We start from the raw sequence: 27,681 nt of genomic DNA, 5'->3' as shown, positions 1-27,681 counted from the left end.
ATGTAATTGATCTGCGTCCACAGGCGTTATACGCAAAATATGAATCATTAGAATCGGTGTTTATATTTTTTGTACAGTAAGTCATATAAGAGCATCTACTGATCCGCAACAAAGGGATAGCATGCATCACTTAGATGGTAATGTCGACGCAATTTTTCGAAGGCGAGATCATACGGAACGTTTCGCTTACAGAGTCACAAACTAGTTGCTACATTAATCCGAATGCTATGGGTTAAAACCGCATAAGATTGCTGTGTAGTCATTCCGATTGTTGCGGATACAACAGTTTCACCACCAAAATAATTCATTCAGTACGATCCGTCCGTTGCGTATAATGCTACTGTGGGTACATTTCAATTAACGCCCACAACGATCTTATCACCCTCTGTGTTATTCTATCTAAGGTCCGTGGTCTTCTAATGGATTGCTGAACGTTAAAGATGACGTCATTGGTCGCGACCACATCGCGCCTTCGCCCTATATAATATTTATGGGAGACTGGACTTTCACCAAAGCAGGACTCTTTACATTAGTTGATCGGGGATTGTAGCAGTCGCGATCAACGTTGCGGGTATTAACTGGAACGTACTGTGTGCGGACAAATGTGTATATTTAAACTAGACGGCCCGCGGTGGGTGATTATGCATTCCCTTTACTGCCACAACGTTAGCTCCCAACATGTGGATCCGAGCCTTGCAGTTAGTCTTCTTGGAGGTACAGCGCCATATCACTTTGTCCCTTAACTTAGACTCCTCGCAAAACGGAAACGTGTTTACCATCATTATGATCTTCCCTCGACGAGACTTCAAGTACTTTATCCCTGCGACAAAAACAACCATCAGAATTTATCATTTACCTAATATATGTTTTTAAAACCACCACCTTTCTACATACCAAGACCTGTGTAGATTATTACCGGAAGAAATAAAACTAGCGGTTATTCATAAGTACAATTTTAATATTTCACAAAACATACCCCGTACATTAACCCAAAAATCTTATTATATAATGGTAAATACATACATAATTACGCTATGATCGAAACTTGATTATAAATCGAGTATAGTTAAATGAGGTAGATAGTTAAACGTCAACAAGACAGATCAGTCGGGTCTCTCGACGGAAAGCCGTGCCACCAGCCGCCCTATCATCATCGTCATCATCATCATCAACCCATTACTGGTCCCCAGCAGCGGGAACAGTGGGCATGGCTTTACTCTCAAAATGAGAAATCTTTAGATCATCGTTACAACGCTGATCAATCGGTAGCGGCGGTTGGTTAGTAGATTCATTCAACTTGAGGACATTATGAACAAGTCTTAGGCATATATTCTCAAGCTTTCCATTACCATTAAAACAAGTAAAATATTTTCTAATAATACACACGTGTGTTCGCAAAATCAATATAGCAAGCCAAAATACATACCACTGGGTTATAAACATTACAATAACCACTTACGAGATTCTCACACTGATAAAATTAATGTACAAGAAAATAAATCCCATAAGCGAATTACACAACATAAAACAACTACATTACCTGACTTCAAAACTACACATCATTTTCTTAATTTCAAAACTGATAAAAATACCCATAATTGACATATTTACTACTGTCATAAATATTTGCATGTTTTAGATATTATGCGTTATATGTGGTACAAGTACAAGATACACTGTGATGAGTGCCTACAAGCTGGTGTTACGGCTACACCAGTCGATCATTATTTGGCATGTGATGATTTCAGGTACAATAGAGCGTGTCAAACGGTTACAAGTACGCTTCAATACTATAAATATTACAATAATACATACACCAAAACATTTCGAGTAAACATTTATCTCTTGCAGATTAAACGATTCCCTTACATAAGTTACATACCTACGAATAAACGTTACCACGAAAACCGTTTAATCTGCAATCACTTAGATCTGTCGATAATGCATACTTGTTTGTTACAATATACACATATTATTTGACACGATCTAACTACACCTAAACAAAACGTATCGTCTACACACACAAAGACCCCATAGAAACTAAGTCATTTAAACAACAATTAAAATTAGTCAAAATTTGTACTTAAACCAGAGTCTTAGACGTAAGTGTGCTAAAATCTTACTGAAAAATTAATTTGACAAGCAACAAATTAATTAAAAAAAAACAATCAATAAAATATACTTAGCCAACAGTCTCAAAAGGAGCCTAGTTACATTAAAGTAGTCGACGGCGACGTCGAGTACGAGTTAAAACTATGTAAAGAGGTAGTTGAGTTTCAATAATAGAGGTAGATAATAATAGGGGGCGCGCCGGACCCTGCGCGGCGGACCGCCCCGGCGCGCCCGCGGCCTAGCCTAGCTTACCCTACCCTTAGCCTAAACACCTTACTCGAGTAAAGCTTCTGAGTATTCATTCGTGTATATAAAATTGTATAATTAAACTAATCTGTAAACCCGTATAAAAAGTGAAGAGGTAGTTGATTGAGCTTAAGTACTTAAAATCAATCCTAAGAGCATAACATCGATTGTAGTATGCGCGCCTCGACTAGCGCTCGCCGTGCAACTACACAGCACTTCCTCGAAGGTAGGGAGCTCGAATGTATCGGCGCGTGCGACATCCGCCGCGCATTCTTATACATAGAGGCGGACTTCTAACTTCTAAGTAGCAATATTTGAAACGTGTAAAGTTAAATCTTCTCAAAATAAATAAAGTATTTCTAAGTACAGTCCAGGGATCCATTATATTGCTAAACATCGAACCGAGTTCGCATATCAGTCACCGACGCGTGCCGGCGGGGAGACCGCCGGCCTTTCCTGCGCTCCATGGCGATCGTTCTTCGACCCTATGCTACGGTTCTTCTCGAGTCCAACTAGCCCCTCGCGTGCTTACCCACTCGTTTACCACTGTCCAATACCTGACAAGCGCTACGTACCTTGATGCTGCCCAAATGGATTGAGCCGTATTAAACAAACGCTAAAATTGCCCTTTTTCCGGATATTAACCATCTACCTAAACCATCAATACGACATCAATACGTGCTGACACCATTACCGGCCTTAAAACGTTTTGATGCACCATACATTAAGAAATAACCCAAGAACGACCGAAATATCATATCATCACCGGATTCTGGCATGGTTTTTTCTTCTCAAACATCATTAGGGTGATTAAAATCTGTTTTCCCATTGTCGCATCGGTTTTCTTACAACATGAGCCTTTAAGATTGTTCGTATTGGTAAATACCACATTCAAGTCGTTCTACGGGTGAGCATACGTTTTAAGGCCGCTTTCTTATACATTCAAAAATCCTTACACATTTAACATCCTTACGCTTACACTCCACCTATTCGTTCCATAAATAACCCACACCTACACGGATAACATTACAGAGCTCGAAAAGACCGCTTAACCTACATTACGTCACGCATGTAAACCCTCGTTAACTGGTTATAGATCTTATTCCACTGGTCATCGAAACCTTCATATTACCACATCCAAATCTTTCTTAAACGAGGGTTTACATTCACATTACCATTTTTAAATATTCCAACATTGCCATCTTTAATTAAACTCCATCCGATCCCCATCTAACCTAAGTAACCTAGATAAAATTTACGCTAAGTTTCGTGTGCAAAAAGATTCGTAAATATCTGTCGGTCGATATTCGTCGTCGATGAAAATAGAAAATTTATTTGTCACGATTCGGCTACAGTACGACGCTTGTAAAGAGAGCCGCGTTCGTCGGTTTACAAATAAGTTAAAAGAGAAACAAGTGAAATCGCCTAGTCCTCCTCTTTGCAGGGGGTGTCGACGAGCAGCGGCTTCGAGTTCGAGTTCGCGTGCTGCGCGGGCGGCGGCAGCGAGTTGGGCGAGGGCTGCGTGCCCGCGGCGGCGCCGGTCGGGGCGGCGGTGGCGGCGGACGCGTTGGCCGTGGCCGTCGCGTGCGCGGTGGCCGCGTACAGGGCCAGCGCGTGTTGCAGCTGCAGCAGCTGGTGGTGGGGGTCGAGCGGCGCGGGCGCGCGGTGCCCGCTCTGGTGCGGCGTGCGCACCACGTAGCGCCCGTCCGCGAAGCGACGCACGTTGGGCGGCGCGTGGTTGTGCGCGTAGCGGGAGCGCACGATGCGCTCGAAACCCTCCGGGCCCTCCGTGTTCACGTCGGCCAGACAGCGCGACGTCAGCCGCGACGAGCAGTACCACTGCTTGCGACCGTGGGCCAGGTTGTTTTTCAAACGGAAGGTATAGCCGCGGTGTAGTAAAAGTCGCCCTTTTCCCGCACGGATGAAACGCGCTGTAAAGAAACAACCAGTTTAGTACAGGCTCATAAACCAGACTGTCACAAAAACGTCTCACGTAAAACTGACTACGATAAAGTATACGATAAAAAGTCAGTTTGAGATGAGATGACATGCACTTATGTAATAAACATAATTTACTAAAATATCTTAAATTAGAAGTATAATAGTAAAAAACAATGAGAGTATAATAAGGACATTGGGGCATGAAATGAAATAACATTCGGATTTCTTATGTATTTAAAATTTACACATACCACCACTGACATTCGCAACATACAATTTCGTAAAAGGGATATACATATATTTAATTAAAGTATGTAAGAAAGTCGTTAAAATATAAATTCATTTAATCATTTTTCTCTACGAGACACAAATTACATAATGAGCAATTAGTACTTAGCACATAATCGATTCTATATTATGAGCACAATGTTTTACTGCTAAGGATACATAAACGAAAACAATAAAAAATATAATAACACCTTAAAATTATTCGACAAGATACAACATTAAAAGGGAAGACCAAGAAATTTAAATAACATAAAGATTACAAAGCTATTAAACTATTTATAACTAATGTCCTTAATTTACATTTATATTAATTTCATTTATAACGACATCACTGAACACCAACACAATATGTGTAATAAAACTAATATTTGGCACTTACGATAACATACAAACTGAGATCATCAATTGGTGCGAGCTTTACGCTTTCTGGTACTCTCATACTCTTCCGGGCTTCGCGGTGTAGCGCGGAAAAACGTTTGTTTCTATTGAAACTAGGTACCTTAATTTGTATGGAAAACATGGAGTACGACCCACTGACAAATGCGAGCCGAGAGACGTTGTCAATGTGTTGTGCCGCGCGTATTTGTATACAAACTAAGGTTAGGTTCAACGATTAGGAGCGCGTTCCCGCGCAACGTCTCGTAGCGCGGATAAGTCTGAGAACAGCCTTATACATTTAATGGAATAAGCAAATGTGCTTGCAGTCCATATGACTCTTTGTATTCACCATCGTTTATATGTACTACATTATAACAGTAAGACATGATTCGTACTTAAAGTCGATCGCAAGTGTTACCCTTGAAGACTAAATTCAAATGACTAATGTACGTATGTCTTACCATACTCTTCAGACTCAAACGGAAAGCTGGAATGCTATTTCTAACTTTTAATTAACGCCACAGTTATCTATACTCCAGCGATTTTTTTAAATAGCTACTGAGTGAACCCACTGACATGATAAAATTAATTTGTGTGACTGAGTAATTCAATTCATTGTTCAATTTGTAACTGATTACCGTTATATTTAAAGCAGAGCATAAATACCTACGTCTGTTAAAATAATGTAATGATCTTGGATACGAAATATTATGGTCACTGTTTCTGACCCAGTATTGAAATAAAGCTAAATTAAGTTCATTTATTTGAATGTTTTCTACTTTCAATATTGAGCATCGTCACTTGTTACCCATTTTAGCAATACCCTTGTTGGACTTTAAATAATCTATTTGATAGTGGTGGTAATGGCGTGGTTGCTTGCATCAACATTTGATGTTTCTTCATTTAAAAATCATACAATAGCATTGTAATAAACATGATTACACTCGTTAAAACAGTCAAAAAACTTTTTTAAACAGAACATATTCTTGTTGGTTTGACTTACCTACAAGACTAGAATAAAATTATGGCACATTAAATATCTACGATTACTTTATGACTATCTAATATAATATGTATAGCACTGATATAAAAAGATTGCTTGATTCTTTAATTTTTTCATTGACTGTTATTTGTACCTACAACGAAATTCTTTCTACATTATCACTAAGTTTCTTATAAAACTTTATTTAAAAATTACCATTCCCCATAGTACTATTTTAGAATAGGACCCGGACCAATTAGAAAACTTGGTGGTCACATGGAAAATATAATTGTTTTTTTTTTTATTAAATAACTTTAAATATATTATTTTGATTTTGGCACTTGTAACTGATTGCTTTCTTTATTCTCACTTATATACCTAATATTTTGTTAAACTGCTAGGCTTGAGTTTTTTGAGTTTGGACGACGAGAACGGGCTAGTACCGCACCATCCACGCGTTTGGGTCAAAATTATCAAAGTCTAGTCTCGGCATTCTCGGAAGGAGGAGCGGCGTTGGGGGCGAAATGGACTGGGTGGACTTTGTAGGAATGAGAGCAGGGGGCTGAGCGGGCTTCTGCGTCCGTCGGCCGCACTTGTTAGCGTGGTTGTGCTCGCCGACCAGCTTGTGCAACGTGCCCTTCTGCGTGTAAGCCTTGCACCCACAACCGCCCATGGTGCACCGCCAGCGCACGATGCCCGAGCGCATGGTGTGCGCCGCGTAGAAGCTGCGCCCGCGCACCCACAGCCGCGGCCGCCCGCCCGGACCCACGCACAACCGGACTTGCTCTGAAAAACCCCGACCGTTGTAGAAATAATCCACAGATAACATTTACAATACTTACGTACACACAAACTAAAAAATATGTACGAGATTTACTAGGGCATATTTCGTAACAACTTAGAGAAACAGGATAATAATATAATATACCTTCTATGTAGATCTACATATTTTATTGCTTATTTTATTAATTATATTGTTACGTAAAAAATCCAATTAATAACATTAAAAAATGGCTAATTTCGATATCAACAAATAATTTGTAAGCAAAAATAAAACAACTATACGTTTATATCAATGGCATCATTACGTTTCGACACCAGTTTTAATCTGATACGCATAGCACTTCTGTATTGAGATGATTGACTCGCAAACAGGAATTTATTACATTTATCATACCTTTGTTCTACAAACACTATTACATTTGAACCTATTTTTAATTTTATAACCGAATGTTCAACATTTAATTACATATATAAATACATAATATACGTTATATGTCACGCAACAAATCTAGTTCTTCACTAAAAAAATATTTGCAAATAAATAAAAAAGCTTGTATCAAAACTAAATGCTTGTAAAACAATATAGAATGTATTGTACATATCTTAACAATGATCTCAATAATTATTGCTATAAACATCACATATAATACAAATAAATAACTTTATTAAATTTAAATACAATTATGCTAAAATTTATACTAAGTTCTGCAATAAATTATAGTAGTTTCACACAAATAGACCATTTTCGACCATTGTCGCTGAGCTGGAAATGACTAGATTGTTATAAACTAACAAATAAATACAAGACTAATAATTAATTAACATAAATTTACACAAATTTATATAATAAAATAATACATATGGAAACTGTACATTGAGTAGTAGTACATAATGATAGTAAATAATTATCATAGGGTTTCATAGTGATATGGTTCTATATTTGTTATCATATACAATGATAACAGATCTATAGAGCCATAAACATCTCCTAGAGATTTCTTACTGAAACCAGCATGGCATTGTACTGAGTTTCATCTTTACCTTACATTATACTTACCGGAACACTTCTAAAACACTCAATTATTATACAAATCCGTAGGCGAAAGGCTAGATACCTAAGTATGTATATAATACAAATATGGATCTAAATTAAAGCATAATAACCGTCTTTTGTGTATTTATAAACGATACCTTATAAATAAGTTATAGGCAAAATCAATCGTGAGGAAAGACTAGAACAGATATAATACTATACACTGTTATAAAATTATAATCACATAATAAATTATTAATCCGCCTTTCAATTCCCTATCCTACTTAGTCATTTTTTCAGTCTTCATACCTAAAATATGTAGGCCCAGAACGTAATAATAGTACTAGCCCAGAATTTCTACATATTGACTAGATTAGAAGTCCACAAACCTTACCACATCTAAACCTATCCCGATACCTTCCTGTGCGTTACAAAATCAATAGGTGATATACCATTGGCCGACACCACATGAGACCGGCGATTACATGGGGGGACGCCCATATATTTTTTCATATGCCGTGGTACCTTGTCGGTAACGACCAATAGATAAACCCACGACAAATCAGGGATAAAAACAGCCAACACTCTTAAATTAGGTGTAATACCAGGCATTAAATAATATCAATAATAATTAAATTGCTTTAGAGGAATAGTAACTGATGATTTCAAAATAAAAAATTTAAACCAATTTAATTTCTTTCTTGCCTTTAGATATATACTTATGGAAGTAGACAATGACACTGACAAACTTAGGTTTTTAAATGCCTGCATTTAAATTAAGAGAATATCAAAAAATAAGCTCGATATTTCCATTGCAAGAATGTTACGATGCGTCGCGTGAACTCGTTATTATGGTAGGCGAGGTTCACTCATCGATCTTGGCTTGGGCGGTGAGCGCGGCGGCGGAAAGCGCGCGATGGGCAGCGGCAAGCGCGCTGACGGGCGCCGTCGGCGGCTCGTGCGAGTGCACGTTGCTCAGCGCGAAGATCCGATCGTGAAGCGTGTGCGCGTAAGCGCGACACGTGCGCCTCGTGCATCGCCACCGCACCTTGTTCTTCTCGGGGAAAACTTTCTCCGCGTAAAACGTGAACCCGCCGAGCCGCATGTGACGCCGCCCGCGATTCGATATCACGAACTCGACTGAAAAACATCATCGCCGTCACTAACTATATCTTGCCACGTTAGTCGATACAAACACAACGGACATAAGCATTGCGGAAGGGAATAATATTACATACGAGAAATTGGGTTATACATCAATTATTGTTTATTAGTGAGTTGATTAAAACATAGTATGCTAAACTACTACCCGCATATTTACAAGATATTAAACGGCGACGAGAAATGGAATATAGTTTAGACATACATATAGGAGAGTGAATGGTTTAGGCTAGGTCATTAATTATCAATCGAGATCATTTCGATAAGACTCTCTATTTTGGCGTGCTGGTCAGCGGCGGGCACTTCGGGAGCGTGGTTGTGCCTCCCGACCACGGTCGTCAGCTCTCCCTTGACGGTGAGCGCGCGCGCCCGGCAGCCGCGGCCGCGGCCGCGACACGTCCAGTAGACGCGCGCGCCGCGACGCTTGCGCGACACGAACGAGAACCCGTCCAGCAAGAGGCACGGCGCGCCCCGCCGCGTCACCGAATACCGCATCTCGGCCGCACCGCGCGCGACGCCCGCGCCGCCAGCGCCGCCAGCACCGCCAGCACCCGACCCTGTCACGTCATACCACCTCAAATCTACGTCTCCAATAATAACGACAAACTACACCTTATTTCAAAATTGCTTTATTGTTATCGATCACAATTCATTTCAGGATTTACCTAATAATCTTACAGCTATGTCCGTACGGTTCTACGAAGTTGTCAAGACTTTTCATTTCATTTTGACGAAACATTAAACAGTTCAGAAATCATAATCAAAAACACAATTAAAAAGAAGTAAATACAAATAACTCGATATGTACAATAATTAAAGATTAGGCTTACAATTTAAATTGACACTCAAAATATTTTTAAAACAATAGTTTTTGAAGCACTACTCGACACTACACTTGGGCTGAGGTCATACGGAGGGGCAAGTGACAACTTGGCCCATGTCGTACTTGCGATTAATTTTTTGCACATGATTATTTTGGTGGTTATGAATTGGGTTGGTTATCCGCAGAATGTTATTTTTGGAGGTGATTCTGGCGCGACACCGCCTGTTGTAGTCCATGCAGCGCCAGAAGGTGCGGCCGCTGCGCACGCTGTCCGTCACGAAGATGTAAGAGTCGTAGATCAGTTGCAGATGCCCACTTTTCGTTTGAATGAAATGTAATTCGCCCTTGACGCTCCCGATGGCAGGTGCGACAACTGAAAATGGGTTCGTCGTTAAACATTTGCAAATTACAATTAATTAAATAATGTGACTACACATCTGAAGTACATTTTGGATTTTTTGATAGTTTCTAATAAATATCAATGCTATTAGTCAATGATAGAGGTACAAAAATATTTTTGGATTCTCTTTATTTTGTCATAAATTTTCATTAATTATATTGAGAAGGGGATGGATCTAAGAATGTATTTTTTTATGTAATTACAAAAATATTGATTGCTAATAATATTTTCATTATTAACAATAGATATTTTTGTAATATGAGTAGGAATAATAGGTAATAATAAAAACAACAAGAAACTTTGAAATTTTATTTTCATAAAACTTACACTAAAATTATACTTATATTTGAAAATATTATAAAAATATCAGTTTTTAACCCTTAGATATGTTGTTTTATAATATATTAGCTAAAAATAAGAATAAGGTAACAAACAGAAAAAATGCAAGGGTTACAGACATTTTATTATAATTATAAAATAAAAATACAAGTAAAGCAATATCCACATGTATGTTTACGTAATTTAAGTATATTATCATATTATTTTATGCAATACACAATTGTCATAATAGTTATCACCATTACATATTTTGATATCGAAGTCATAAAAACCTTTTACGCATTATACCTACTACGCATAGAAAATACCTTTCACGCATTATAGACATTCTCAAATATACATATATCCAAATTCAATATAATTCAATCTCGTTTAGAAGAAATACAGATATAAACCTCCATATAATTCTTTCTTTCTTTCAAAAAACATAAAGAATTCTCACTGTTGTCCTATAGTACTGTGATTGCTAATTAGTGCGAACATAACATTTCTTGTGAACCAATGTTAATATAATGCATTACACGAATCAAATAAGAATAAACAGGAAGTATTTTTTTATTATTTTTCATCAGATCAGTAATAATCACGACTCAAAATAACTATCTATTAATATTACTACTAAATAATTAATTAATTTATATCCGTATTTAATTTCCAACATACATACCTGACTAGCCGCACTCGTTGCGTTCCACCACGTAGACTTGGATATATATTTGTACATATGAAAAAAGCAAAAGTATTTATAGACTATAGACAATATAGACAAGTTTCACAAAAATAAAATTAAATAATTAATTTTTAAAAAAAAATATTTTAAAAGATTAACGTCATCCCGGATTAGAAGCAAGTAAAAAATCTTACGATAAAACAAATACTTTTTTGGCGCGTTTATAGACCGCCCGTAACCTCTGTTCACGGGGTTTTAGAGGATAAACCACCTCCGCTTTCTAACATGAGGTCGCGTATCTTTAGAATATATAGATAGACCTTATGGGATATAAATCCTTGTATATCAAATGTGACCTACGAATCGTCTCATTAGTTTACGAATGGGTGCTTTGGAACATACAGATAACATGTAATACAAAAAATCTATTGAACATATTACAAAAAAAATATGGTTCATGTTGTGTATCGATAATTCACTCTATTCGATGAAGCAAAAAGCTTCAATAAAGTTTATAATATATAAATAACGAATGAAATTAAGTAGTAATCTTTTAAGGTGGTAGAGAACTCTTTGACTTTGCGTAGCTTCTATTCAAACGTAAGCAATCGACCGTAATTATCACAATCATAGTTAATATAATTTTGTACTTTATTTTTTACCGCGATTCTACTTGCCACTTAACTAGAGATAAGCTATTATGTTCTAGTTTTAAGAATGTGAGTGAATGAAGAGGTTGTGATGAAGCAAAAATATAAGAAGACTTAAAATTTACATCTTCAGGTCTGGAACACATCTGTAATAGATATCCAGCGTCAAAGGCTTGTTTTGGAGTTGGTTAAAGATATCCTTGGATGACAATTACCAAAATTAGTACCTTAATTATGTTCTGTTAAATCCTAATGGGCACAACATAAGATATTATATGTACTACGATATTACCAATGGATTTGAAGGTGGTAGAAGCCTTTGTGGTTCGACTCCGGCGGCACCACCGCCGCACCTATTTCTACCTAATAACAACAATGTTACGCGCTGCTGTGTTTCGTTTTGAAGGGTGCGGTAAGGGAGACAGACTTTTCCGAGGCGTCCCAGCTTAGTCCTCAGGGGTAGCGGCGCATCTGTGCCCGACCTCAGGTAGGAATATTTAATCCTATCTGGGTTTGATTACAGATGTCCACGGGCGGCAGTAGCCACTTACCATCAGGTGGACTGCATGCTCGTCTGCTACTCCTATATTATAAAAAAACGACCATTACGTAAAATCCAGTATCCACAAGACTCTCGGATAATTGAAGTTGAACGTGAATGCATTAATATGGATTACAATACAAACAAACATATTCACTCGGCTTTAAATACATAAGAATAAAATTATGGCGAAATGAAAAGCTTTGCATTGAAGCTAGTTATGTAGTATAAGAACAAGAAACATTCGGAGGCTGACATCCATAAGAGACAAAGGAGAGATAAATTGAATTAATTAATTTATATGTTAAACCGACAACGATCCATCCATCAGAACATCACACACATTGAAACGTTATTAAGTTGATACTTAATTTGATCTACATGATCATTTGGTAAATAAACAGTCAAGCTACTGGTTCGAAATTCAGCGGGAAAAAATAGGGGTCCGTGGTTCCAATGCTTGACCTCCTCCGTATCTCCGATTTTTCGAAGTTTTATAGGTACTGTAGATACTAGAAATTAATGATGATAGAATTAATGTTTTACCGGTGTATGAAACATCGCGACTAACACCTAATAGTTCTTCACAAAAAAGTCAGCAGTGGTGTGCAAAGTCTACCATCCGCATTTAACCAGTGGGATGGACTATGGCCTAATCACCGAGATCTGTGTCCAGAAGTGAGTTGACGACAACCCTTTGCTCTTAAACTTAAAATATAATGCAGACCTCACTTCTTTCATAAAAATATTATTATCATAAAATTGTAATAAAGCTGTATTTAAATATTACAATTACGTAATCGTAAATACATATTTTATACAGATACGTTACATTAATATTTCAAGTAAGGTATTAAAATTAAATTGTTTTTGATATAATTAATATACCGATGACGATATTAAGGAACACTTTCTGACAAACACGTACAAAGTAATTAGCCGCCCGGGAATCAAACCGGAAACACGTATCAGATGGGCATGTTGACCTTTAATATTATCTAATGTCGATGGTGTTGTGTGGGCGGTATGACGTATTACGGTGGAAGTGGAGTTGTAAATGTAATGCATTACGTATTTATAATAGCGTGACTAATGTACACAAATAAACATAGACACATTTACTTTGGTACCTACCGAAATGTTTGTACCACTCACGACTTTAAATTTTTATGTTATATTTTAGACTTTTAATGTAAGTTTTGGAACATTTTTAAACCAGTATACATATATGTAATTTATAAGCAAAATTTCAGCGTCTTTAGCACTAAAAAAATAAAAAAATCGTTAGTACCGTACCCAAAGGTTAAAAACGGAACTCTATTACTAAGCCTCCGCTGTTTGTCCGTGTGTCACAGGGCTCTATCTCCTGAACCTTAATAGATAGACAATTAGACACGTACAATTTTTACAGAGTATTTAACTATTCATATAGTGAAAGAGTGAGATTTCATGTGTATGAAATGAGTATTTTTCTACCTTACGAATATACAAAGATCTATAACGTACAGAATATACTTTATTATTTAACACTTACATATTCTCATTAATTACAACTCATATTCTTAAATAGCTACAAATATCAAAATAATTGTGAAACACGCTGCGGGAACTTTGAGTGCTTCTGTTAGAAACAAATATACAGTGTTTCACAACTTTTAGAAACTTTTTTTCCTGTCGGGTGTGACTTTTTGAAACTTATATAACATAAAACGACGGTTTCTACGCTCATGACGACACAGAATTCCCCGTGCCATGGTTGCCATGAACGCACACAATGACAAATAGTGTATTTGTCATTGTGTGTGTTACATACACACCTAGACCCGTACAATATATCTAAATACATCATTCAGATGTGTCTGGTCTGAGATCGAACTCGGAACCATTTGCGCATCAGACCTGTATGGTGACCGATCCGCCACAGTTCGTCCGGCGTAACCTAAACACACAGCTTTTCTTATTAAGCTTCCATTTATTTAACTGTCATTGTTCATATGTACTTTCCAATTTATAAAATTAGTATTTTTTTTTTCAATTTTAATAAAACCTTCCGACTGGCAGGAAATATGGCACATCTCTGCACTTCAGTGACAATGAAATGTTATTTACAATGGAGTTGGTCTGAAGATGAGGCCGAAAGACAAGTATAAGAACTTCACTACACTACAAAAAAAATATTTACTTACTAGCCTAATCCATAAAGAATGTTAGGATCTACCATAGCTTATCTATTCAACTTTACGAAACATCACTTTTATATTTTACTTTACATAAACAATAATTTTAGGAAGACTTTACCTACGTCCTATTCATTCCTTTGAATTAACAAACGGACCTGCTTTATATCTGATATTACGTCGCCTTTACTGTCACACATATGGATATCTATGTAATATGTGTAAATGTGTTATCAACTCTATTCATAAGAAATTAAAGTATCAAACAAACGTGCAGGCCACGTGAATGTCCCTTTCGACATTAGACACCTGTAATCAACCCCAAGCAGAATTGGAGCTAAACCTTTTATTAGCCACAGATAATATGCTCCTATTCCCTTGAACTAAGTTGAAGAGCCTCGTGTACGTGTGGACTGCACACTTAGGAGACCAATTTACAGTTAGTCTGTGTTTTACCTACGAGTTGAAACGTAACAAATAAATAAGACTACCTTACCACCCTCTTCAGAGCAAAACAAAATTGCAATCAATGTTGCTATAAATAGATGTGGCGGGGTTCCCGTCACACTGAAACCAAATCCTTTCAAAACTATAAAGGAGGCGTATACTGTGTTACCGTATACTACGTGTATCATTAAAAATTTAATAGATTACTACTACTACGCAAGCGCGTGTCTACTTACCCCAAAATTAATTCATTTCGTTAATAAATAAACAACTACTCGTTTGTATTTTGTCTTAGCCTAAAACTATTCGTAAATGTATAGTAAACTAGCTCTTACCCACAGCTTCGCTTACTTCAAAGGATTTTATCTATCCCTCGCGAACGGTGCTTTTTTCGGCACAAAAATTACTCTATGTGTCCTTTTCTGAATCCCTGACAACGTATGCAAAAAAGAATCATTATAACCGATTGTGTAGTTAAGGTGTAAAAGTGGAGCAAACAAACAAACTTACATTCTCATTTATAATATAAGTTAGGGCACGATTACGATTCTTAGGTTAGGTTAGGTTAGGTTTTTTTTTATTATTATTATTATTATCATAATAATAGTGATAATCATAATAAAGGATAAAATATATCTTCAAAAAATTTTTTCAATAAAATTCCAACATTTTTAATAATGTATTTATTAATATCTTGAAAACTAAGCAAGATATCGAAAAAAAATATTCTATGTTTTCGTTTTCTTTTCCAAAAATCTATCGAAATACATCATTAAAAGAATATATTTTTTTTTTATTTTTCGATTTTTAAATATCGATATCTCGAAAACTAAGCGAGATATCAAAAAAATTTATTCTTACTTTTCGTCTTGTCTCATCGAAATCTATACGGATCCGCACTCAAATCTTGGCGCCGTAAGAACCGTAATCCCCCCTAAGTTAGGATTAGGATATTAGAGTCTTTCCCTCTCTCTCTCTATTATTTAGTTTTATATTCATTATAATAATTAATTTTCTTTTTTACAGTTGTATAGGCTTATTCAATCTTTTTCGTATGACGTGTATTTAACATCAGTTCAGACGTTTCTATGATTTTACAAATATATAAAAATCCGGTCGAAATATGTAAAAAGTTTATATCGCGTTGTAAATTACAAGTTGTAAATCATCGATATACGTTGCAATTGCATTCCTGGTGACTCTTCAAAGTATGAGGTGATGAAAAGTTTATTAAGCACTTGGTTGTAACATTGTTTACGATGATAAACCAAATTCCAAGTATACCAATGGTTTTACTGAGTTTATTTGTTAATTACATCTGTAGTCATTTCTAACAAACGAACGTATTTATTTTTGCATATTTTTAGGCCACGTCATGAGGAGACCAGCGGACCATATGACCAGGAAAATTCTCAAACTTGAGCCTGCGCCAAAAGAACGTGGGAGACCATAGATAACGACCTTTAAGATTTATAATATTGAACCAAAGACGATTCAGAACCGCCAGCTCTGGAGAAAAATGATTAGGAGCGCCGACCCCAATTAAAAATGGGAAGAAGGGTGTAGAAGAGATATTTTTAGGCCATGTGAATGCAATACTCTACATAATTTTCAAAAATGTGTAAGTCTATGGAATATGTAACAATACTTTCGCTCCTAAGTTCTCAAAAATCATTTCAGCCACTACATTATGAAAATGGCCCAATATGCACGTTTTACACCATTAACAGTACTAGGACACTCGTAGCAATACACGAGTCTCCTATATGGGTCACAACGTCTGATCCATGGCATATCCTGTGGGTAAAATATAGATTTTTCGAACAATACTTTGAATTACAAATTGTTTGTGATGAAAAAGAAATTGGCCAGCCAATCAGGGGATCCGAGGTTTGAATCCAGGCCAGCACCTCAAAATTTTCGAAATTACGTGTGCTATTATTAGAATTTAATGAGCACCAAGTGTCAGCTTGCTTTAACAGAGAAAGAAAACCTACACGACTGAGTGCTTTAAAAGTTCTCAATGATGTGTATAGTCTACTAGCTGACCCGGCAAACGTTGTGTTGACATATAAATAAAAAAATGTTAAGGGTGAACAGCCCTTATCAGCCGATAGCAGCCGATTCTCTGACATACTGAATATGCATATAAAATTTGGTGAAAATCGGTAAAGCCGTTTCGGAGGAGTATGGTAACTAACATTGTGACACGAGAATTTTATATATAAGATTAATCCACACTTATCCAGCATGGCAGACTAGAGCCAAAATCCTCTCATCTGACAGGACACCCATGCCCAGTAGGAGGTCAGAGGTCAATGACGACAACTACTATAAATATATTTAAGAAATAAAATGCAAAAGCATTTGTTCGTTATTATTGGAAACATCTACTATAACAAAGTTATTTACGTTCTGCTTTAAGGAAAAAGGAAATATTTAATTTAGTGTATTATGTAGGCATAAATATTAAAAACAATATGATAAGGAATTGTTTATCATACGAAATGTGCTTGTTACCTAACGTTTCACAGCCCTAAGAATGGTATATTCACAAATAATATAACAATAATCAACATAGTCCCAATAAACACCACATTTAATAAAGTGACGTACACACCTGCTAATTTTTTGACTTAATTGAAATTTCTAATGTAAATATTATGTTTGTACACCACATACATACAAATTTTACTGATATTTATAACATATATTGGTGTTTCGGTTTTCTCACAATTAAATACAAAATGCCATCTCCATGATGTATGATACTCTTATCTCTTCTTCAACTCATATATTTAGCCAAACACAAAGAATAAGGTTTCTAAAGAATTCAATATGTAAGTAGGCCAGTATATTAGACTATTGCCTTGGATCATTATCCATGTTCGAGAATATGGTCACAATGATTAAATTATTTTTAAACCAAGTGATACTTGAGCATAAAATTCAAAATAATATATGTTTTGACTATTCTGTGTCATGTTTGAATCCTTCATATTATGATATTATGATATTATGATAGTAATCGTCATTCCTTGATAATCACTTCTTAATTACCGGTGTTGATCCATACAATTATATAGTGCATGTAAAGTTATATTTATTAATTATTAAGTTATTCTTTTAACTATTATACTACTTTCATTTACTAATAGTAGAAAACAAATATAAACTTTTAAATAAATTTATTAGGTTCATAAGGAAAAATAAATCAATTTATTAGATAAATGCTTCAACACCACATTCTAGATCACACAGGGACTTTATTAAGTTGAGGACAAGTGATCATTTTAACTTAACCCCAAAAATCAACATTGAAAATGGCTTATGGCATTGTCCAAAAATACATACACTTGAAGCTAACCTTAAGATTTTTGTCTGAATGATATATTATTTCAATGTACTACAACAACTTTGTTATTATATTATGGTAAACAACATAGTTATTACAATAACCACTTCAGGTGAAGCGAGAAGAGTTCACCTACATTATTATTAATGAGTATGTTTTGTGATCATATTATTATACAAAAACTCGTACTATACTTTATAAAAATCCCAAAACCTAGTGTGACCAACACAAAAACCCATTATTGTCCAACTACTGGACACGGGTTCCTTTCCAAAACAAGCATTTAGGCTATATCTTTCATAAGACGAGTGTGCGTTGCAGACTTGGCAAGCCTTTGAGAACCATATTTAACCGACTTCCCAAAGAAGAAAAGTTATCTATTCGACACATATATTTTTTTTAGTTTAGGATCCTCAGACCCGCACCTTATATTTAATATGAACAGTATTGATCTATTGTAGCTAACACATTTAACTTATAGGGGCCAACCATTCATATGAAACATAGAATATTATGAATTTAAAGTTTACAGTTTTTATTTTACAAAAGGTTGGTTATGATATCACTATGTTACGTAGTGCATCACAGTACATGAACAATGTCTTAGATACCTTATACACCATCCATTAAAATAGACAGATCCATCATTGGCCAAGACTGCATGTTGATTGAAAACTGCATATGCAAAGAAAATACCAAATCTGATCTACTATCTCTATTATATAATATTGTAATCAATATACTTTTTCACTGCTAGTTTAGTTAGAATTTGAAATTCTTAAGGAGAAATTTGAAGGAACCCTATGTGGTTTGCCTGTAGAGGCACAACCACTACACCTTTTTTGCCTACTAACAGCAGTGTTCAGCACTGCTGTGACCGATTTTAGCTTGATTACAGATTCATGGGTGGCAGGAGCCTCTTAAGAACAGGTGGACTTAATGCTCATTGGCCTTTCTATATTATCAAGAAAAGAAATATAAAGACCTTAAATGGATATGTTTCCATATATGTAAAAGTCCTCATCTAGCAAATATTCTGTTGCTATCATTTAAAAAAAACACACAATTGCTTGTACAAATTATGACACATATTTTGTAAAATATTTCTGTCATTTATTTTATCCCTACTTTTAACATTAATATTAATTCGCATCATGGTCAGAATGTAACGATAATCACGTATCAGAAGCTGGCTACAAACAAATTGAGTGGTGTTCATAAGTTGATCCCATTGATTGAGAACTCTAGTTACAACATATAGGCACATATAGTTACAGCATATAACTCCTATTGGCAGTAATTGCCACAACTAAAGCCTTATTTTCATAAGAATTAAATTGCAAGTGAATGTGCAGTTCACCTGATTTCAAGTACTCACTGCCATCCATGAACATTTTTAATCAACTCTATGTAGAACAGGCCTCACCCTAAAACCACCTAAAAACAGATGCATTGTCCCTTTTTTTCATAATGTGGGAGAAGCAGACGAGCATGCAGTCTACCTGATGGTAAGTGGCCACTGCCACTCATGGACGTCTGTATCTAACCCCAGATAGGATAAGATATCCCTACCTGAGATCGGCCGCAGATGTGCCGCTATCCCTGAGGACTAAGCTGGAACGCCTCAGAAAAGCATGTCTCTCTTAGACACCCTTCAAAGCAGAACACGGAAGCATTTAACACTGCTGTTATGAAGCAGAAATAGGTGGGGTGGTGGTGCCGCTTCACTCAAACCTCAAAGGTATCTACCACCTTCAAAACTACCTTATGAATACTAGGATAGTTATGTCATATGTAACTAAGCTGGCATCCACACTATCCTATGGAAACGCAATAACTGCTGTCAGAAAGTACAATTCAGACCTTGTTTCCTAAGAATGTATTTGTAAGCTAAGTTGATGATGTTATCCTTCCCGTTGAAACAAATGACTAATTTTTTATGCATATGTGCCTAGAGTAATCAGAGTGGCTTGTCTGATCTTTGTATTCCGAACTTTGTGTGAGAAAGGCATGATTTTATAATTCTATCACCAATTACAAATAAATGTTGAATAAATTGTTTTCCTTCAATAAAATTATTCTAACAGACGCTAATAACAAAACAATTAAATAAAATCGATTTCTGAGCCAATTATATTATAGTATTGTGTAATACATAGAATTAGAACAGTCAAAGAACATAAGAATTCCCTTGACATGTGGGTTTCATGTAAAATTAAATGTTGTTATATTTTCAAGCCTATTGAAACATTGACATCAAGATATTGTTAAAGACTTTTTAGAGCTCCACCACAAAATGAAAAAAACTGAAAGGATCTCTTTCGGAAACCCACATTTTGTTATATAAAACGATACTATGGTTTATACACATGCTGTTTTTAACGTAATAGAGTTAAAGAGTAACACACAGTACAAGCAGGGATGTTCTAATCTGGTTGCACTTTTTATATGTACATTTTGTTTAAATTGGGCTGGAATAGCAAAATTAATCCACAATTTCTACGAATACTGGTAATTCACCTAAACATGTCTGTCATGCGTTGAAATGAAACTGTTTGTTGTATAAATAGTCATAGCACTGAATACGGGGCAAGTTTTTAGGTTATGTTTACAAGCTCAAGAGTGAACCGCGCGTATGTAGCAAATTTGTAATAAAAATAACAACAATTACAGTAGCATAACTGCCTATGATCAATTTTAATGTAGTTCAATAAACTCTAAATCGTTTAGCCACCATCCAATCCTCGCATTGACAAGTAATGTTGTTTTACGTTACATTTCGCCTACTTACTTCAGACTTTCCCAGGTGAACAAAACACGACGATGCAAAAGTTGAACATACCGCAAATGCATCCAGCGTGTTATTCACTATTTTTATCACAATCACAACACATTATCACACCCGATGCACTGAATATTAGAAAACATTTGACGTAAACACGCTCATCGACGAAATGGTAAATGCTCTATGTTTCACCACATTCACTGACACGAAAACGTTTATACACCTTTCTTAAGTAAAACTTCACCAGAAACTTTATAAAACACCGAAACGAAACTACACATTTTATATTTGACTCAAAATAGTAAACAATCCCTAGGTGACACAATTGCGACCATAGATCCCACGGCGTTAAGACGGACAACCACAAATAACGGAATCCTATTCCGTTTCACGCATACACTCCGTTTAAAACATGCGATACTTTTTACGACTAAAATATATATTATTATTATTAAGTAAATAAGAGCATACATATTTTTAAAATCCATTATAATCGTATTTATTTATTTTTAAAGCTATGTTTAAAATGTAATGTAGTTGAGAGGGAAGACGGAAGGTGAGTATTGAAACGTAAAATTCAAACGGTTTTTTCCCAGTTAATTCTTAGTTTGTTTTAACTTACGAGTTCGCCTTGGTTTCATACCAAATTGTACTTATGTAAATTTTTAATATTGAGTTATATATATAATGTAGGGACGATATATTTGATTTTTCATTTGAACACACATTGCAAATTGCTAATTTTATTGCGAAATTAATTTAATTTATATTTTAATTGAATAAATTTAGTAATCCGCACACGTGCATTAAATTTTCATTAATATTGCCTGCTTTACTAATGTTATAAAATTGAAGCTTTTACCGTTTTTGAAATAAGAATGGTAAAGCTTCAATTTTAAATATTTTGTAAGTAAACAAATAAAAATAAAGATATTATACTGTTAATTGTATAATTTCATTAATATTCACTTCGTACTTTTGTAGAAATACTACGTTATTTTCAAATTAACATTTAAAACTCTTTTGTCTAACATAAGCAGCTAGCGCCATCTATTGGGAGGATTCCTAAAACAAGAATTACTTCCTTGCTCATTATTATCGTCTTAAGTTTATTTTATGACCGTTATTTATAAAAACATTTAAGGATGCTGTAGAACGAACTCTTTATTCTGAGGTACCACTTATTTACTCTTGTTTATGGCAGAAGTATAACGCCACTGTGTTCTAATTTGTAGATGGAAACCGCATAATATTAATTGTAAGCTTACTAACTTAACCTCTGGGGTAGCAACATTAATATGATTTAATTATAGTAATATTCTTAAAATAATTTTATTAAGTATTTAGTATATATGAAATAGGTTGTTATATTTATACTCGTGGTTTGACGCCGGCGGCACCACCCCACAGGCACCTATTTCTGCCTTATAGCAGCAGCGTTAAACGCTGCTGTGTTTTGGTTTGAAGGGTGTGGTAAGGGACACATACTTTTCCTTGGCGTTCTAGATCTTTTAGGATTAGGATATTATTTTTAAAATAAAACAAAATATATAATAAGTAGGTTTATTTCATTCAAAAATATAAGAAAGTTGTAATCCCTTACATGCAGGTCTTAATACTTATGTTTATATGTACAAATTAACCATAAACCATTAGATGATGCTGATAATAGCAATTAACTTACCTAACTACTGAAATAAAAAAAAATGTAGCCTCAATGTATGTATGCATTTAAAAAAATGTAGCCTCATAAAATTGTTTACAATATATTTTTCAAACATTTAAACTGTGTTCTGTTCCATTTACAGCGGGCTATAATTTAAAATGTACTATCTACTGCCATCTAGTGGGGAGTAGCTATAAAATGGTGATTTACTCTTTTTCTGGTGTCAATAAATCTAAATGGTGGGAGGGATGTGAGGACATCTGGTTTTAAAACTTTCATTATTATACCTATATGGGATATCCAATCCACAATGAATATTCGCTAGAAGTGCCTATCAAGAAGAATCAATCTATCAAGATTTTGGCTAAGATTTATCAAACCATTCGATACATTGATTTTATTAACCGGCGTAAGTAAACACGAACTGAATAATGCACCCCAGTAGATCAAATTCTGGATTTTACATCAATATACATAAAAAGTTTCTTGTTACAAACTCAAATACATCTTCATTTTTACGAGACAAAAATATTATCTACACTAATATTATAAAGAGGAAAACTTTGTTTGTTTGTTTGGTTGTAATGAATAGACATAGATTAGTAAAGATTACTCACTCCTAACAAGAAAATCTACCCAGTTTAGAGAATTGAAATAGTTGCGTAAAAAAGTTTTGCCACGTCTCCGTGCTACAATGTGCCTAAAATATTTGAAATAATTATTTATTTATTATGTAAATAACGCAGTATTAGTTATTTATTCGTAAATTTTCTCTTAATATGTTTTTATTTGTTAAGAATTCAAAAAAAGAACTTACTAATAAGCCGTTTGTGGCTTCATTCAATTTCAAGGCGGCGAAGTATCTTTAGTAATTCATGTGAATAGGCTCAAAAACTACTGGACCGATTTTAAAAATTCCGAAAGCTACATTATCCACGAGTAACATAGGCTATATTTTATATGAAATATATTTGATAAATAGATTTTGAGGCGGTACAAAGTTTGCCGGGTCAGCTAGTTTAATATATTGTTAGCGCAATGTTTAGGATCGCTATTTAATATATTTATATTAAATTAGGATGAACGCAGGTATAGGTATAGTGGGCTCGGCACTACTTAATATGGAAAACGATTCCATTATCATTACCAAACTTTGATCATCATACTTATTTACTACCATACGAGTCTTTCTGTACCCAGCGATTGACCATGCCCTACTGCTTAACCAAAGCACTACATAATTAGTTCTATATTTGTTCTACATAAATAAATACAATTCATATTTGTTCATTTTTCGTTTCTACAAAAATTAACTTTAAATAGACAGGGTAACCAGCGATGTCCTCCTAAATTAAGCACTTGCGGTTTAACGGATGCACTTAATATTTAGATCCATATTTGGTCTATCAAAATAAACATAACACGTAAACTGTTCTGTTTATGTATTCATAAAAAGTACTTAAACTATAACAGGTAGCCAGCGACGTACTTACCGACTCTTAAATTACCAGCGTAGTGAAGCAGTCAATACCGATCTGACGCGTAGAGGGTTCCGGTTTCGATTCTTGGCTAAATAGATATCGAAATGATTAATTTAGATTACTGTGGTCAGATTCTGGGGTTGTATTCGTTTTTATGCCTGCGTGCGGACGTGTCCATGGCACCCACGACACAAAGAATCCTAGTAAGGGACCGAGTGTAGAAATCTTTTTTGTGCAGCACATAGCTAGTGGACTCCGGCTTTTTTAAAAGTTCATGATCTGACAGAATGTATGCAACGTTTGTGTACCTACCTAATTTGTGCTTTACAAATCCTAATGAAACTATTTTGGGTAAATAGTATCAGTAGACATGCTCCATTACAAACTTAGATTGCTCTTGCGGTAGGTGTGATGTAGCCCGCTTTATACTGGCACCTGTACACGACGCGTGGCATTGTTCATACTTTTCAATACAAACGCGAGCGTGCACACGCACAACGGAAGCCCTAAATTGCATTGATCACAGACTACCTACCATCCTAACTTGGTTACCGAATGACGTATTACGTATTCTGTAATCAGCGTACGTATTGTAGTTTTGACCCGACGTCAAAACATCTACTCCCTATAAAATTTGACGTTCAAACATGCAAGCCAGATATAACCATAATTAGCATCAATTTTGAAACCAATCAAACTAATATCTGTAATGTTGAAACCAGATTTCTGGCAATGTTATACTACCAACCAACCAAAAATATACATTGGCATCCAATACCGATGTCAAATTTAAGCCACTATGAGCTGGCCTGAATTTCGCGAAGCCAGTGCGAAGAATGTAGATTCATGGTAGTTCGAACACACCTCTATTCTGTAGCAAAGCTACAATGTAAGAAATCTTCCAAACGAGTTGGCAATTTTCATAAAGAAAAGCAACTCATCTCATACATTATACCACTCTTTACCTACCTTAACCTTAGCACATTACACAGCGAAAGCGCATACCAAAAGTACCTCGAACCATACTTTACAGGACCTATTCTTGAATAGAAAATCCCATATGCAATAACCAAAACCACATATTGCATATTAGTCATACCAAAATATGCACATGTAATAACCAGTCCTTACCAACCATACCGCCGAACTGATATACCTTAAAATTTTTACCTTTGTTTACCACAATTACCTTTACCAAATACCAGTTTAACAAATTACCAGATACCTTATACCAACTACAAATACCTTTTTATAAACCAATACCGTACCAAGTTTTTACCAGTTACCAACAAAAACCTCAATACCTCGAGATAATCCCCGGAGGGATAATCTCTACAACACGTATTACCTGTAATCAGGGCAAATAATTTAAACAAAGTAATAAAGAGAACTACACTACAACTTAACTAAAACTTACAAATTCCATTTTAAAACTAAAACGGACATGATTATTTGTATCTATATATCTCAGTACTATAATCATGTGCGTTGAACAGAAGGAATCTTTGTCATGGACAAAGATCACCTATAATGTAGAGGAGAACCTACCTTGTGCGTCGCCTACTGCGCCACCTTCCCCACCTCCAGTTATATTGCCATCTCCTGTTGCCGAACCATCAAAGCCTGTCGAAAAAATATATTATTAGTAACTGAATATCACAACGAGAAAAATAGCAGTCGATAGAATTACAACTTACCAGTCATTTCCATATTAGAATCATCCTCGCCGAAATTCGTTTCATCATTATTAGCGCCTTCATCATCGTCATCCCACATGCTTTCATTAACAAATTCGGGTTCCATTTTGGGTGCCACTGCATTGTTTTCATCTTCGTCGGGTATCGTGACAAATTCCTCTTTCGCAGACCCTGATGGTCCTGCTTCTAAAGGATCCATACATTTTCTTTTCGGTCCACTTTGCGATGACGATGAATTATTTGATGCTATCGATGGCCTATTTGGTCTCTTAATTGCTACTGGAGTTGAGGAGGGCTTAGTATCTAAATCAGTCTCTAGTTTAGTCATAATGGATTGCCTTTGTTGTGACGACCTCGGGCCTGGCCTCGACGTCGGCTTTGGTTTAGAGGGCGTAGAACTATCTTCATTTTGGTTCCCGGTTAGACCTTTGACCTGAAGTTGTTCCGCTGTACTAATAAAAGAAGCTAACTCTTCTTGCTTAACATTAACCTCACCCTGGTACATAAACTGTAGCAAGTCTCTTAGCGCTGAATGACTTACATCTTTTAAAAATACTGCAAAGAAAGAAAATACATCATTAGTTATTTGAAGAAAATTAAAAATGAAAATAAAATGTGTAAATAAAATTCATTACATACCTATGGGATGTTGAGTAGGATTCATTTTGAACATTTCTTGGAAATAGGGAGAACAAACTGATAAAACTAATTTGTGTGCTTGTAGTAATCTGCCTTCGGCAGCCAAAGTTACATCCACTAAATCTCCACGCGACAGCAGGCCGTGGAAGCCTGCTGACATATTTGCGTGGAAATTGTTCCAACATAGCGAGAACTGTTCGTCCGACGCCATGATGGCGACGTGCGCGAAAGGAACCTGAAACAATACAAATAAAATTTAGAACTCAATAAGATAAATCAAACGAACAAATTAAATAACATCGCCAAATTGTTGCCAAATTTACGTACCTATCCTAGAACTTTGTACTTTATATTTCCGATATTAGAAACATTTGAAAAAAAATATAATGTTTCTAATGAAGCACTGTTAACTCTTTCATCCCACGTCCTCCCCGTTTGAGCGCTGAGAGCGATGTGATGACGCAAACGCGACGTGGAGTGTGTCGTCACAGGGTGGTGATGCGCAAACCAAACTGCACAAAATGGAAATAAATTGTTTTCCACTTATATAATTAATATTTTCAAAAAACAAATTAAACTCCTAAACTCAATATAAATTTGCACACTACACTATAATAATTACAGTTCGTAATAAAAAGATTCAAATTATTAAAATTATTGATTTGAAAATGCGAGGCGAATGCGACGTAGTCTACGTTGGGATGTTATTCACCTAATATCGTATGGTTGTATTTTTCCATATTCTCACATGATCTGTTTCATACATATAGTTAACTAAATGTTAACTACTTCGCTTTGCCAAAGCAACCAATTATTGCGCACAGTACAAAAATTAAACCTATACTTTTTTTTCTTTATTTAATAAATAGGTACTTATTTCACAGTTGCTATCGCCTTAGTCAGTTAGATTTAATATCCAATGTTTACGGAATTAGTTCTTAACCATTAGTGAGTTAGGTAGGTACTCACTATATAAATTGTTTATCCAAACTTAACTCGTTCACTTTCTCAAATGACTTGCCTCTTATCAAAGTTATATACCTAAGTACTTACTTTGTTACTTACAAATAAATACGAGCTGCGATCC

General features: G+C 35.5%; 1 protein-coding gene across 3 annotated transcripts in view; it reads right to left on the bottom strand.

Annotated features, from left to right (window-relative positions):
• The window catches only part of Mod(mdg4) (Mod(mdg4)-heS00531), a 231,000-nt gene extending 203,919 nt beyond the window's left edge, over nt 1-27,081 (bottom strand). For 2 of the 3 annotated variants that reach the window (XM_073093607.1, XM_073093609.1), the window contains exons 1-4: nt 26,922-27,081; nt 26,595-26,829; nt 25,956-26,510; nt 25,807-25,881 (exon numbers count right to left, since the gene is read on the bottom strand). In XM_073093607.1, coding sequence (XP_072949708.1) covers nt 25,807-25,881; nt 25,956-26,510; nt 26,595-26,805 — 841 coding nt within the window. In that variant the 5' untranslated portion in view covers nt 26,806-26,829; nt 26,922-27,081. Of the gene's footprint in view, nt 1-937; nt 4,290-25,806; nt 25,882-25,955; nt 26,511-26,594; nt 26,830-26,921 lie in introns of those variants that run through there. The other variant, XM_073093608.1, reaches the window with a different exon arrangement.
• Between the last annotated feature and the right edge of the window lie 600 nt (nt 27,082-27,681).

The sequence above is a fragment of the Epargyreus clarus genome, unplaced genomic scaffold, assembly GCF_041222505.1.
Source record: "Epargyreus clarus isolate Ecla_fem2 unplaced genomic scaffold, WU_Ecla_fem_2.2 ptg000005l, whole genome shotgun sequence".
In the NCBI taxonomy this organism is placed as follows: Eukaryota; Metazoa; Arthropoda; class Insecta; order Lepidoptera; family Hesperiidae; genus Epargyreus; species Epargyreus clarus.
Note: the sequence above shows the minus strand (reverse complement) of the source record. Positions and strands in the feature narration are given on the sequence as shown.